The sequence below is a fragment of the Otolemur garnettii genome, unplaced genomic scaffold, assembly GCF_000181295.1.
Source record: "Otolemur garnettii isolate 467f Iridium unplaced genomic scaffold, OtoGar3 scaffold00016, whole genome shotgun sequence".
In the NCBI taxonomy this organism is placed as follows: domain Eukaryota; kingdom Metazoa; phylum Chordata; class Mammalia; order Primates; family Galagidae; genus Otolemur; species Otolemur garnettii.
Window position 1 is genome coordinate 24,631,610 of NW_003852411.1, and position 14,756 is coordinate 24,646,365.

Here is a 14,756-nt window from a genome sequence, read left to right on the forward strand (position 1 = left end):
AAAGTAGCAGAAAGCAGCACTGTTGCACCACAGGATCTGGGCCTCAGGGTCATTCAATGATTTGGGGTGAGTGAGAGCTACAGTTCAGCAGGAATTTCTTCCTACGCAAAAGTGCTCCGAAGGCACCACCTGATGGGGGGGATGTGTGGAGTGGGAGTGTTTGCACACACTGCCTTCAGCTTCTGCACCAAGCCTCTTGCATAAGTGGCAAAAGAAAATAATTTTCTAGCACCTCTGTAAGAGTCATCAAGGATAAGGAAACCAGCAAGAACATTCCCCGCAGTTAAGAACAGAAGTCTCCCCTTACCCTGAAACCCTCCCTCCCCACAGTGTGGGAGCTCACTGAAATAGGATCCAGGAGCAAGAGATAAACATGTCCAAACTATATATATATATAAAAAACAATAACAACAACAATAATAATAGAGATACAGTAATACAGGCCTGCCTAAATTGTACCAGTTAAGAAAGGAACCCCCAACACAATTGATACGATTATAAACACCTTGTTATGACTTAATGGCCTGTACAACAGACCCATAAAAATGATTTTTTTTTTAAGATAAAAAGAAATTTAGACAAACAAGAAATCCCCTTCCTATATTGGAATTGGTAACCCACCTTAACTTGTCATCATGACTGCTGGAAATGATAAGTAGTCCTTTCACTTATTTTTTTGTTTGTTTGTTTTTGATTTTTTGTTTCTTTTTTTTAAATTTTTGGTTAGAAAGTTCTCCAATCCATGAAGCAATCCTGAAAAGACAGTGTTTTATTACAAAATTAGGCAAATGTTGTCCCATCTCCATCCTTTCTTCTTTTTTTTTTTTTCTGGTATGTTTTTTTCTTCTCTCCCTTCTCTCCTTTGCTCTCACAACATGGTGGCGAGAGGAAGCCAATCACATTTTTCAGTTTTATTAACCTGGCTGGCAGCCCAGTTACACTGCAGAGTAAAAGGCTCCCGGCAGCCCTGCTCTGCCCAGCTCACTGCGCCTTGGAGGCGGTGCTGGTGGTGGGCGCAGCCCCGCCGGCAGAGGCCACTGTGAAGAGAGAGTTCTGGATGGACTCAGCTGAGGTGGAGGTGGCGTGAAGGCTGGCTACAGGTGCAGAGTTCCCTGCAGAGGCTGCGGCAGCAGAGACCAAGCTAACCGGGTTGCTGGTGAGCAGAGAGAGGTTCTGAGGGTTCAGGAACAGAGGGGCGGTCACGATGTTGGGGGCTCCTCCTGCATTGGCAAATACCAGGTTCCCAGTTGCATCCAGTGACGTTATTGGAAGAGAGCCACCAGAAGCAAGAGCTACAGACAAAACCCCCCCCAAAACAGAAAGTAAGGAGAATGTTATCATCAGCCTGGAGCAGCCAGATAAGCTCAAAGGTCTATCGAGTTTTCCTGTAACTCTGGAGAAAAAAGTGAAGCCCTTCTCTGATTCTTTTTCTCAGTCACAGTGCTATCTTGACACAACCTGTCATTTATTTACAATTTTAAAGAGTTTAAATGACTGAAAAATCTAACTCAATTAATGAGCATGGGCAGAAGCAGGTCAAATAAAAATGTGAATCAGAGTGACGTTTCTATCTTGAAAGCTCAAATTTATTTCATTTACCTAGACATATTTGATAAATCCAATAATCTTTAGTGAAGATTGCTAATTGCAAACTACCTCTGTTCAAAAGACAAGCTAGCCAAGGTAATTAAGGCATTAAAAATATACTTAGCTTTTATAAATTAACTGGTATTATTGATAGACTGATACACAAAATGAAAGTCATCTTCAAAAAAGCCTTTGTTTGAAAAAAAATTACGTATATAGTGTCACTAAATAAAATAAAATTCTTGGCTCTGAGAACTCTCATTTAAGCACAAATTGTTTTTTTTTTTTTTTAATATACTTTTAGGGATGGGGTCTTGATATGTTTCCCAGGCTATTCACAGGTGCTATCACTGCAACCTCAAACTCGTGGCTTCAAGTGATCTTCTGCCACTGCCTCTCATCAAACTATTTTAATTTTAAGAAATAAATATTATCTGATTAATATGGTGCTGTTTCTCAAATCCTTTCCTTGAATCACAATATAGCAAGCATCTTCAGATACAAATTTTAGATGCTAAGCAAGGGAAACTCTTCACTATGTGGAATGATTTGTCCCTGAAAGGGACTCAACTAGGCTTGGGAAAGAGACAATATAATCTGAGAGATTAGAAATCTCTACACTGACAGGGATATAAAAAGAGCAGAACATAGCAAGATTTAAAAGTACCTTAAAGTCGGCCTAATGTGCTCTGATGTTAATGTATTATACGACTTTCTCACACATGGTTCTCTTAGGGAGAGATGGGGAACTGGGGAGTCTTACTTGGTCAAATTTGCCTTGAGATGGGTGTTAGATGAGTACTTGGATAAATTTACTGGGAAAAAATCTGCCTCTAAGGCTATTCATGTGAGAAGATAAATATCAGCATAAAAAGTCTTGGGTAAGCAAAATTAATAGATCAGGAATACAAGAGAAAGGACCCAAATAAGCTCAACCAGAAATGAAAAAGGAGACATTATAACTGATGCCACAGATATACAAAATATTATCTCTAAATACTATGAAAATCTCTACTTACATAAAACGCAGAGGAAATGGATAACTTCCTGGAAACACATAAACTCCCAAGACTCACTCAGGAAGAAACAGAACTCCTGAATAGACTGATAACAAGCAGCAAGATGGAAGCAGTGATAAAAAAAATCTCCTGACCAAAAAAAAAAAAAAAGCCCCATACCAGATGGATTCATAGACAAATTCCACCAGACCTAAAAAGAGTTAGCAACCACACTGCACCAAATTATTCCATAATATTAAGAAGGGAATGTGCCCCAACTTATTCTACAAAGTCAGTATGACCTTGTTACCAAAGCCAGGAAAGGATATGACAAAAAAAACAAAAAACAAAAAACAACACTACAGGCCAATATCCCTTATGAATATAGATGCAAAAATCCTCAGTAAAATACTAGCAAACCAAACTCAACAGTACATCAAAAACTAATCCACCATGACCAAATGGGCTTTATCACAGGGATACAAAGATGGTTCAACATATGTAAATTAGTGTGATTCTCCACATAAAAGAAAGCGAAAACAAAGACCATATGATCATCTTAATAGATGGAGAAAAAGCATTTGACAAAACCTAACACCCTTTTATGATAAAAACGCTCAATAAACTAGGCATAAAGGAATACATCTCAAAATTATAAAAGCCATATATGATACACCCGCAGCCTACAGTGCAGTGAATAGGGGAAAGTTGAAAGCATTAACCCTGAGAAATGGAGCAAGACAAGGGTGCCCACTGTTAGCATGTCTATAAGACATAGCACTGGAAGTCCTAGCCACAGTAATCACGCAAGAGAAAGAAATAAAGTGTATCCAAATTGGGAAAGAGGAGGTCAAATTATATTGCTTTTCACTGGTGATTTAATCTTTTACTTAGAAACCCCAAAGACTCCAAGAGAATCCTAGAATTTAAAAAATAAATTCTGCAAAGTATCAGGCTACAAAATCAATGTATGCAAATCAATGGCATTCCTATATACCAGTAATAGACAAGCTGACAGTCAAATCAAAGGCTCAATACCATTCATAATAGCTACAAAGAAAATAAAATACCTAGGAATACACTTAGCCAAGGAAGTGAAAGATCTCTACAAAGAGAACCAGAAAACACTGAGGAAAGAAACTGCAGATAAAACAAACAAATGGAAAAACATATTAAGCTCATGGATTGGTAGAATCAACATTTTAAAATGTCCATATGATCCAAAGTAATTTACAGATTCAATGCAATCGCCATCAAAATACCAATGTCATATTTCATAGATCCAAAAAAATGATTCTACATTTTATTTGTGTAGAACCAGAAAAGAGATCAAATAGCGAAAGCAATATTAAACAAAAAGAACAAATCTGAAGGCATCACCTTAGCAGACTTCAAACTAGTCTACAAGACTACAGCAACCAAAATAGCCCATTATTGGCAGAAAAATAGAGACACAGACAAAGGGAAGAGAACAGAAAACCCAGATATAAAACCATCTACACACAGCCAACTGACCTTTGACAAAGCAGACAACACTACACTAGGGAAAAGAAGCCCTGCTCAATAAATAGTGCTGAAATTGGATAGCCATATGCAGAAGAATGAAACAGGATCCCTATCTTTCACCATTCAGAAAAATTAATTCAAAATCGATAAAAGACTTAAATGTAAGGCATGAAGCCATTAAGATTTTTAGAAGAAAATGTGGGAAAAACTCTTCTAGATCTGTAGGCCATTACAAAAGTTTTGAGATACACAAAAATCAAGAAATGTAAAATCTGCACAAATGGCCAGGCATGGTGGCTCACTCCTGCAATCCTAGCACTCGTTAGTGGACTGTTTGAGCTCAGGAGTTCGAGACCGGCCTGAGCAAGAAGAGCAAGAAGAGCAAGAAGAGGAAGACCTTGTCTCCAAAAAATAGCTGGGTGCTGTGTTGGGCACTTGCAGTCCTATCCTAGCTACTTGGGAGGCTGAGGCAAAGAGGATCACTTAAGCTCAAAAAATATGAGGTTGCTGCAAGCTATGATGTCATGGCACTCTACTCAGAGTGACAAAGTAAGACTCTGTCTCAAAAAAAAAAAAAAAATCCATGAAGATGGAGAGAATGAAGCCCTTCCAGCAACACCAATAAGCTGGGCAAGGTGATGCTTGCACAGGTGAATCAGAAAGGACTCTGACAACTGTGTTTCTTGGAAGTGAAATAATGGACATAACACTGTCTCAAAACTTTCGTAGTGATGTATATATTGGCCTAGGCAAAGAATTTACAAAAAAAAAAAAACCTCCAAAGCAATTACAGCAACAACAAAAATAAACAATCAGGATCTGACTAAATTAAAAAGCTTCTCACAACTAAGGAAATAGTCAACAGAGTAAGGAGACAACCTATAGAAAGGGAGAAGATGATTGCAAACTATATACCTGATAAATGGCTAATATCCAGAATCTAAAAAGAACTCAAATCAGCAAGAAGAAAACAAACCCCCCATTAAAAAGTGGGCAAAAGACATGAACAGAAACTTTTCAAAAGCAGGTAAGACAATTGGCCAATAAGCTTATGAAGAAATGTTCAATATCACTAATCAGCAGGAAAATGCAAATTAAAATCATAATGAGATATCACTTTACCCTGTTAGGATGGCTTTAATTAAAAAGGGCTATCCAGCTATTTGGGAGGCTGAGGCAAGAGAATTGCTTAAGTCCAAGAGTTTGAGGATGCTGTGAGCTGTGACACCACAACACACCACAGAGGGTAATGTAGTGAGACTCTGTCTCACAAAACAACAAAAAAAGCACTTCCCCCTCATAGATACTGGCATGGATGCAGAGAGAAAGGAACATTTATACGCTGTTGATGGGACTGCAAATCAATACAACCTCTACGGAAAACAGTATGGAGACTTTTATTTTATTATTATTTTTTTTTTGAGATAGAGCCTCAAGTTCTCACCCTGGGTAGAGTATTGTGGCATCACAGCTCACAGCAGCCTCCAACTCCTGGGCTCAAGTGATTCTAGTGCTTCCACCTCCCAAGTATCTGGGACTACAGGTGCCTGCCACAACGCCCAGCTATTTTTTGGTTGCAGCCTTAATTGCTGTTTGGCGGGCCTGGGCTGCATTCGAATCCGCCAGCTCAGCTGTATGTCGCTGGTGCCTTAGCCACTTGAGGCACAGGCGCTGAGCCGAGAAATTTTTCAAAGAACTAAAAAAGTGAATCTACTATTCAGTCTAGCAATCCCACTACTAGGTTATCTACCCAAAGGAAAAGAAGTTCTTTCATCCAAAAAGACACCTGCACTTGAATGTTCACTGCAGCACAATTCACAGTCACAAAGATGTGGAATCAACTCAAGTGTCTAGCAAGTCATGAGTGGATTAACAAAATGTGGTATGTGTATACCACAGAGTAACACTCAGTCATAAAAAAGGATGAATTAATGCCTTTTGTAGCAATCTGGATGAAACTGGAAATCAATCCTGAGTGAGTATCTCAAGGATGAGAAAACAAACACCATCTGTACTCTCTAATACATTGGAACTAACCAATGGGCACACATGTGCACAGAGGGAAGTAAAGGTCATTGGCAATCAGGTAAGGGCTAGGGGAGTAAAAACCTACCTAATGGGTACAATGAACACTATTTGGGTGATAGGCACACTTACAGCCCTGACTCAAGCTCAGCAGTATAAAAACTATTCGTGTGATAAAAACATTTCATATTTTATAAACAAAAACCAAAAAATGTCCTGGTTTCATGACAATATCTCAAACTAAATATATTCCCTATTCCTACTCAGAAACTAACACCTATACTTTTCTTACAAAGCCCTTTTATGAGAATATTTTCTTGCTCCTCAAGAACAAGTTAGTCAGTATTTGGTTCTTTCCCCATTACTTTCACCTTTAGTAAAGCAGACTTCTTCCATTACACACACGCACACACACACACACACACACACACACACACGAGCTAGGTAACAGAAAATGTTCCACTGACCTTGAATAGTTGCCAGTGTACTGTTGCTCATCAGAGCTGGGCTGAGAGCACCGCCCAGGGTCCCTGGATTGAGACTGAGTAAGGCACCTCTGTAAGTCCAAAAGAGGGGTCACTTAGTACCACAGACACATTGGACAGTTTGCAACACAGACAAAGGGCTGATGAAAACAATGCAGCTAGGGAAGAATGCAGAAGTACCTGTAATTCTCCCTTACTCTTACACGGTTTGGTTTGTAGTTCTCAGTTCCTAGTTTCCCTGATGCTTACTTGAACAAACAAGGTTATGACCAGCACAAAATGTGAAACCTGTGCAACTCATTCTGATTCTTTGAATGACTGCATTCTCTTTTTTCCAAAACAAAAGAAAAAGCTCCAGAGAAAACGATATACATATATACAAGATGGCTTTAATAATATGTTTGACAGTAACAATATAAAACTGGGACTTTTATTAGTATGTCTCTTGTCTATGTTGGATTCTGTAAGATTCTGTAAACACTTTCTAATTTATGGAAAAAACAACATACAATGATTCTATGAATTTCATAAAAGTTAGCAGGAATACAGTTGAGAGAGTTTAGTGGAGCAAATAGAGTCAGGAAGTCTGGACTTTATCCTGGTCCCATCACTGAGGGAATCAGTGACTAGGTGTTCTGGTCCATCTCCTGGAAACAAAGGTATGACTACTGCCCTTCTAGGTGTTATGAAACCTAAGCTCAACTACAATCAAGGTCCTTGCATGTGACAGAACAGTCCCTTTCAAAGAGATTATAATTTTAAAGATTTTTTTTTCATTTAAGATGGTGATGAAGAGTCTCCCCTACAAGTAATCCCAGGCATGACGTCCTAGCTGTTTCTCAGATGTCAATAAGACGAGAAAACACCTTACCCAGCCGCAAACTGTGAGGGTGCCATCAGGCCTGGGTTTAGTCCTGCAGCAGCAGCCATGGCAGCCAGACTGGCATTTGCTGGCAACTGCGCAGCTCCTTGGAGGGCGGCAGCTGCTGCTGTTTGCAAGCCTGACGCTGTCACCATCACCTGGCTGGCCCCAAGAGGGGAGGACAAAGGAGTGGAGGTGGTCTGTGTTGTGCTGGTCTCACTGACACTGGATGCCTCAGAGGTGGAGGCTGAGGCAGAAGGGGAGGGACTCAGAGAGGGAGATGTGACTGCTGAGGAAGCTGGAGGTGCTGTGGAAATCACGGTTGCCGTGTTGTTGGAGGTGGCGTCTGTAGTGCCTGAAAAGAGAACTGGATTAGAAAATGACCTTCCGTAAATGATTCTGGAAAAATGATAGCTTTATTCAGCCATCGTCTAGAATCAACAGCATAATTAAAACTACTATCCAGTAATCTTCACATTTGCCTCTTTATTAACTTACTTTGATTATTTCTATGGAAAGTAACTACAAAAACAAACATTTTAGAACCAAAGCTATGAACCCTACACTTTAAGAGACAAAAGCAATAAAGTAACATGAAGGAAAAAGAATAGTTTTCCATTGTCAATTTCCTATTCAGAAAAAAAAAAATGAAAGAATTACAGAAGCTCTCATTATGGAATAATGTGCCCGGGAAGAAAAAGATAAACAAAAAGGGAAAGAGTCTGTAAAGCTCTTTTTCATTCAGAAATCTCCCTGGTAGTTTCCATAAGAAAATTAAAATAGCAAGGACAAGAAAAACTGGATATACTTTTCTAAGAATTAAGTGTTAACAATATACAGAGAAGTAGTATAAAAATGACTAGAGATACATGTCTAATGCGTTCTTTGCATTAAAAACTTAACTGTTCTGCAATGAAAATTAGCTCTCAAAAGTCCATTGTGGGAAACCTTTTCCAATATATGGAAAAAATAACATACAATGATCCTATGAATTTCATAAATGTTAGCATGAAAAATGAAGATCTATTATTTATTATTTTTAAGACCTTAAAAATATCAAGGTATATAAATTTGTTTTTCATTTAAGAACAACAACTGCTTGGATATAAATAACTAGTTGACATTAAAAATATCATAACCAAACACTAAAACACATTCACTGGGATTATTTCATGTTCAAGATCAGCAATGCCTAACAGAAATACTATATACATGTATATGTAACTTCAAATTTTCTGGTAGTCCCACTGAAAATAGCAAAAAAAAAAAAGAATTAATTTCAATTATACTATATCCTACTTTACCTACTAAATATATCCAAAATATTATCATTTTAAGATGAAATTAATATTAAAATTTTAGTTATTATGCCTTTTCCTTTCTAAATCTGGAAATGGTATATATTTTACAATTACAGCACATGTAAATTTGAACTAGTCACATTTTAAGTGCTCAAAAGACACTTGTAGCTGGTGGATAACATGTTAGCTATCACAGGTCTGAAATATGTCTGGGAATTAGGCCTGCAGGGACCCAGAGGCAAGTGTGACTTAAAGAGTGTTAAGTCACTCTGCCTACAGTACAAATGGCTCATAAAGCTCTCATGGGATAGATAATCTTCCACAAAGCAGAAGATGTCAACTGTCCCCGGTGACCTATCATTTTGATGCTATCAATAAAAGACAATATAGAACAGACCCTCTTATTTCACTAAATGCTACATATTAAAAAAATAAGCTGTCATACTTGCTGGAAATTTACTTAATGAAATTCACTATGTTCTAGAATATAATCAACCACATAGGGTTGGTTTTCTGTACCCAAAGTTTCCATATCTATAGATTCAACCAACTGTGGATCCAGAATATTTGAAAAATAAAAAACCCAATAAGAACAGCATAAGCTAAAAAACAATATGACAACTATATACATAGCATTTCCACTGTATTAGGTATTATAAGTAATCTAGAAATGATTTAAAGAATATGGGAGGATGTGCAAATGCTACATGCAAATATTCCACCATTTTATACAAGCAACTTGACATCCTCAGATTCTGGTACCTGGTGGAAGTCCTGGAACCAAGACCTTGTGGATATTTATATGTACAAAGCAGAACCTAAGTGGTATTTTTTCAGGATAGAAAATTCAAAAATACAAAGTAGCATATATAAATTTTTAATATAACTGTGAGCTACAGAAGACCTTCAATATAAAAACACTGAGACTAATTGAAGTATTTCAAACCCATACAGGTATGACACATTGAAAAACTTTTACTTTATGTAAACATTTCTTTGATGATAAATTATTGCTAAGCTGCGGAACACTCTCCTCTCATAAAGGCCTCACCACAGATCAGGCAGTTCTGTTCTTCCAAAGTCTGTTTTGGTGCCTTGCTCTGGTCTACACTAAGAACATGTAGAATTTAGCTCTCTTCGCATTTCTACTCTCAGTTTTTTCCACATGTCACAGAGCTGGGAGAAACTTAGACATCATCTAGGCTAGCACTGACACTACTTTCCCTGCCTCCTACAATGCAACACGGAAGTGGGTATAGAGATAAACCCATCTTTCTTATTGCTAATTAAAAAGAGAGGATTTATTCCTCTTTCTGCCCTTCTCAAAAATATAAATGATTTCTTTTTATTGCAGCTGCTCTATATACCATGCCATCTCAGTGGATATTATGGATCGTATTTTCATTCTTTATTTCTTCAGTTCTAAATCTCCCAGACCCATCTTCATGATTCAACATCTGATGCTGTGTTGGGTACCAAGTCTGGCAGAGTTATATACACTTTTTCACTTTTATCCTCTTTTCTTAAAGAAGAACAGCAGATGTCTGCTTATTTTTTTTCCAGTGCTAAGAAATTTCAACATTATTAAACAATCTTTTCTTGACTATTTCTTATTTAAAGTTGTTTTACTGATGGACACTAATTCCTTTTCAAAGTTCTGAAATTGAAACCACCCATTTTATAAGAACTGTATCTTGAGGTCAAAAGGCTTAAATTTCTTTCTTTTTTTTTCCTTTTTTCTTTTTTGCAGTTTTTGGCCGGGGCTGGGCCTGAACCCACTACCTCGGCATATGGGGCCGGCGCCCTACCCCTTTGAACCACAGGCGCCGCCCAGGTTTAAACTTCTTTACTCTCCACCATAACTTTCAAATCATTCAATATCTTTTTTCTAAAATCTCACGGTTTACAAAAAATATCCCAGTTGAATTTTACCAGCAAATTTAACATGAGCCAGGAGATGATGACTCCAGAAACCATGCAAGCTGTTTTCCAGTTGTAATTCCCCAAACACATTCTAGGTATCTTCAATATGAACACATAAGCACTATAGTGTAACAACTTAACATGACCTTTAGATTAATTCTCCCTATGAGTTGTTTTTTAATCAATATACATCTTTTATGACCTTAAATTCTTGGCAACTTGACAATTTAATTACTTAGGCAGCTTTGCTCAGGGAACTTCAATAACAGAGTATGACACCACCACCCACTTCATGTAGACAGAAGAACACTGTCTCCAAGCACAGGTATTAGTGTGTCTCCTTTGTGCTTTCCACTCTTCCCCTCCACCCCGAAACAGCTTTTATTGAGGTACAATTTGTGTTCATGCAATTTAAGTGCAATATCCAATGACTTTTAATTTACAGAGTTGTACAACCATTACCACAATCCAAATTATGACATTTCCACCTCCAAAAAAAGATCCTTTTGCCCATTTATAGTCACTTGCCACTGCCACCTAGTCATCTGCTTTCTGTTTCTATAAAGTTTCTCCCTTTTGGGCATTTCACATACATGAAATCATACAATATGTACTCTTCTGCACCTGGCAGAAAGAGTACTTACTTAGTATTTCATTTTCAAGGTGTATCCAATGTAGTATGAATCAATACTCATTACTTTTTATGGTTGAATAATATTCCATTGTTAAATATGCCACATTTTGTTTATTCACATAATAGTTAATGGGTACTTGCTTCCAGTTTTCAGCTATTTTATAAATAATGCTGCTATATGAACATTCACTTAAAATTTTTGTGTGGAAATGTTTTCATTTCTCTTTGGAGAATTGCTGGGTAGGATGGTAAATTCATGTTGAACTTCTAGAGAAACTGCTAAAATGTTTTCAAAGTGGCTCTATCATTTTACATTTCTATAAGTAATGCATGAGAGTTTCAGTTTCTCTACATCCTTGCCAACAAGGATCATTTTTGGTCTGTTCGATTCTAGCCATTCTCCTGAGTGTAAAGTGGTACCTCTTTATAGTCTCAATTTGCTTTTCTCTCGTGAGTAATAATGTTGAGTGCTTATCAGTCACTCTTCTTTGGCAAAATGTGTAATAAAATCTTTTGCCCATTTCAAAAACTGGGTTGTCTGTATTCTTACTGGTGAGTTGTGAGAGTTCTTTATATATTCTACATACAATTCTTTTATCACATACATAATATACGAATATTTTCCCCTAGTCTGTGGCGTGTCTTCACTTTCTTAAAGGTGTCTTCTGAAGCACAAAGATTTTACTTGTAATGAAGTCCAATTTATCTTTTTCTTTTATGAATTGTGCTTTTGGTGTCGTAACTAAGAACTCTTCACCTAATTCAAACTTGTGAAGATTTCTCTTGCTTTTTTTTCTAGAAACTTTATAGTTTTAGTTCTTACATCTACGCCTTCAGTCCATTTTATTTAATTTTTGTGCATAGTATGAGGTAAAGATCTGAATTCATCTTTGTGCACATTCAGGACCTGTAAAAATCCTCTAACTTCATACTTCTTCAAAATTATTTGGCTATTCTGGGTCCTTTCCTGTACATTTTGAAAAGAGTTCATCATAAATCAAGTTGGAGAAAATTGTCAACTTAAGAACGCTAAGTCTTCTAAACCATGAACATGGAGGATGAAATGTCTTCATATTTAGACTTCAATTTCTTTCAGCAAATTATAGTTTTCATTGTATAAGTCTAGGGCTTCCTTTTGTTAAATTTGTTACGTATTTCATTCTTTTGATACTGTTTTGTATATTTTCTTAATTTTAGTTCTGAACTATCCATTGATAACATATATGAATGTAATTGGTTTTTATATGTTAATCTTGTATCTTGCAACAATACTAAATTGATTAAGTAATAGTTCTCTTCCAGATTTTTACACAATGTTAATCAGAAGTCCATACGAGTAAATATCCTTGCCATGTTCCCAGTCTCAGGGGTGAAAGCATTCAGTCTTTTACCATTAGTAGGCTCTTCACTGAAGGCTGTTAGTAATGTTCTTTTCTAGGTGAGCTGGCTTCCTTGTATTTCTGGTTAAAGAGCTTTTTATCAAGAATGTGTTTTACATTTTGTCCACTGTCCTTCTGTACCACTGAGATGATCCTGTGGTTTATACCCTTCTATTATCATAGTATGGTATGTTAATGGACATTCACATATTAAACCAACCACACATTCCTAGAAGATAAATCCCCTTCAGTCATGATGTATAATCTTTTAATTTTTTTACATGGCTGGATTTGACTGGCCAAGATTCTGTTGGGGATTTTTATGTATTTACTTTTTTGAGACACAGTCTCACTTTGTGGCCCTCAGTAGAGTGCTGTGGTGGCATAGCTCACAGCAATCTCAAACTCTTGGGCTCAAGCAATCCTCCTGCTATAGCTTCCTGAGTAGCTGGAACTATAGCTGCTCACTTAGCTGTTTTTTAGAGATGGGTCTCAATCTTGCTCAGGCTGGTCTTGAACTCATGAGCTCAAGGGATCCATCCACCTTGGCCTCCCAGAGTGCTGGGATTACAGGCATGAGCCACCACGCCTGGCCCTGTTGAAGGTTTTTGTATATTGTTGTGAAGAATATGAATCTATAATTTTTCTTCTTGTGATATATTTATCTAGCTCTGGTATCAGGGTAATACTGGCCTCCTACAAAAATAGAGGAGGAATGTTACTTCTGTATTTTCTGGAAAAGATTGTCAGAAATGATTTTATTTTGTCTCTAAATATCTGAAAAAATTCATAGTTAAAGCCATCTGGACCTTGGCTTTTCTTTGTGAGAAGATTAATAATTCAATTATTTTATTTGCTTTTGGTCTATTTAGGTTTTCTGTTTCATTTTAAATTGCTTTTGGTAATTTGTGCCTTTCTAAGAATATATCTATTTCATCTAAGCTATCCAACTTTTTTGGCATAAAGATGACCATAAATATCTAATATGCTGCTATATGACACAGCAATTCCACTTATAAGTATATTTCCAGAAGAACTGAAAATAAACACCTATATCAAAACTTGTACATGAGTGCTCACTACAGTAGTATTAAAAACAGCTCCAAATGAGAAGCAACCCAAATGTCTATTAATTCATGAACGATAAGCAAAAGGTGGTCTGTCCCTACACTGAAATATTATTCAGTCATGAAAAAGGAATGAACTATTGATATATTCTGCAACATGGATAAATTTTGAAAATACAATGCTAAGTGAAAGTAGCCTGACACTGAAAAGGTCACATATTATGTAATTCCATTTATAAGAAATGTCCAAAATAGGCAATCCACAGAGACAGAGAACAGACTAGTGGTTGTCAGGGATAGAGGGAGAAATAAACAGGAACTGATAATGGGTATAGGGTTGCTCTTTTGGGTGATGGACATAGTCTAGGATTAGTGGTGATGATTTCACAATACTGTGATTATATTAAAACCCAAAGAACTGTATACTTTTTAAACTGTGTACCAAAAAAGATATATGAGTCATATCTCAATAAAAAGCATTACACTGTAATCTTTTAACTTATGTGTGGTCAGTAGTGATGTCCCCTGTTTCACTGATTTTGGTAATTTGGTTAAGATTCATTTGTCAACATTGTTGATCTGGTTGCACTGCTCTTTTTTCCCACTGCCTTCTATTTTTAATTTTATTAATCTCTGCTTTAATATTTATTACTTCCTTCTTTTTGATTACTTGGGATTAGTTTGCTCTTATTTTTCGAGACAGAGCCTCAAGCTGTTGCCCTAGGTAGAGTGCTGTGGCGTCACAGCTCACAGCTGTGGGCTTAAGCAATTCTCTTGCCTCAGCCTCCCAAATAGCTGGGACTACAGGTGCCCACCAAAGCGCCTGGCCATTTTTGGTTGTAATTGTCATTGTTGTTTGGCAGGCCCAGGATGGATTGGAACTGCTAGCTCTGGTGTATGTGGCTGGTGCCTTAGGTGCTTAAGCTATAGGTGCTGAGCTTCTTATTTTTCTTACGGTAGAAGCTTTGGCTATTTTTTTTTTTTTTTTT

The 14,756-nt window shown here is 37.1% G+C and overlaps 1 protein-coding gene across 1 annotated transcript in view; it reads right to left on the minus strand.

Moving 5' to 3' along the window:
* Positions 1 to 844: 844 nt before the first annotated feature.
* POU2F1 (POU class 2 homeobox 1) overlaps positions 845 to 14,756 on the minus strand; it is a 177,214-nt gene continuing 163,302 nt past the window's right edge. Inside the window, exons 14-16 of the mRNA XM_023510819.1 lie at positions 7,473 to 7,818; positions 6,584 to 6,672; positions 845 to 1,292 (exon numbers count right to left, since the gene is read on the minus strand). Of these exons, the coding sequence (XP_023366587.1) occupies positions 982 to 1,292; positions 6,584 to 6,672; positions 7,473 to 7,818 (746 nt within the window). The 3' untranslated portion in view covers positions 845 to 981. The remainder of the gene's footprint in view (positions 1,293 to 6,583; positions 6,673 to 7,472; positions 7,819 to 14,756) is intronic.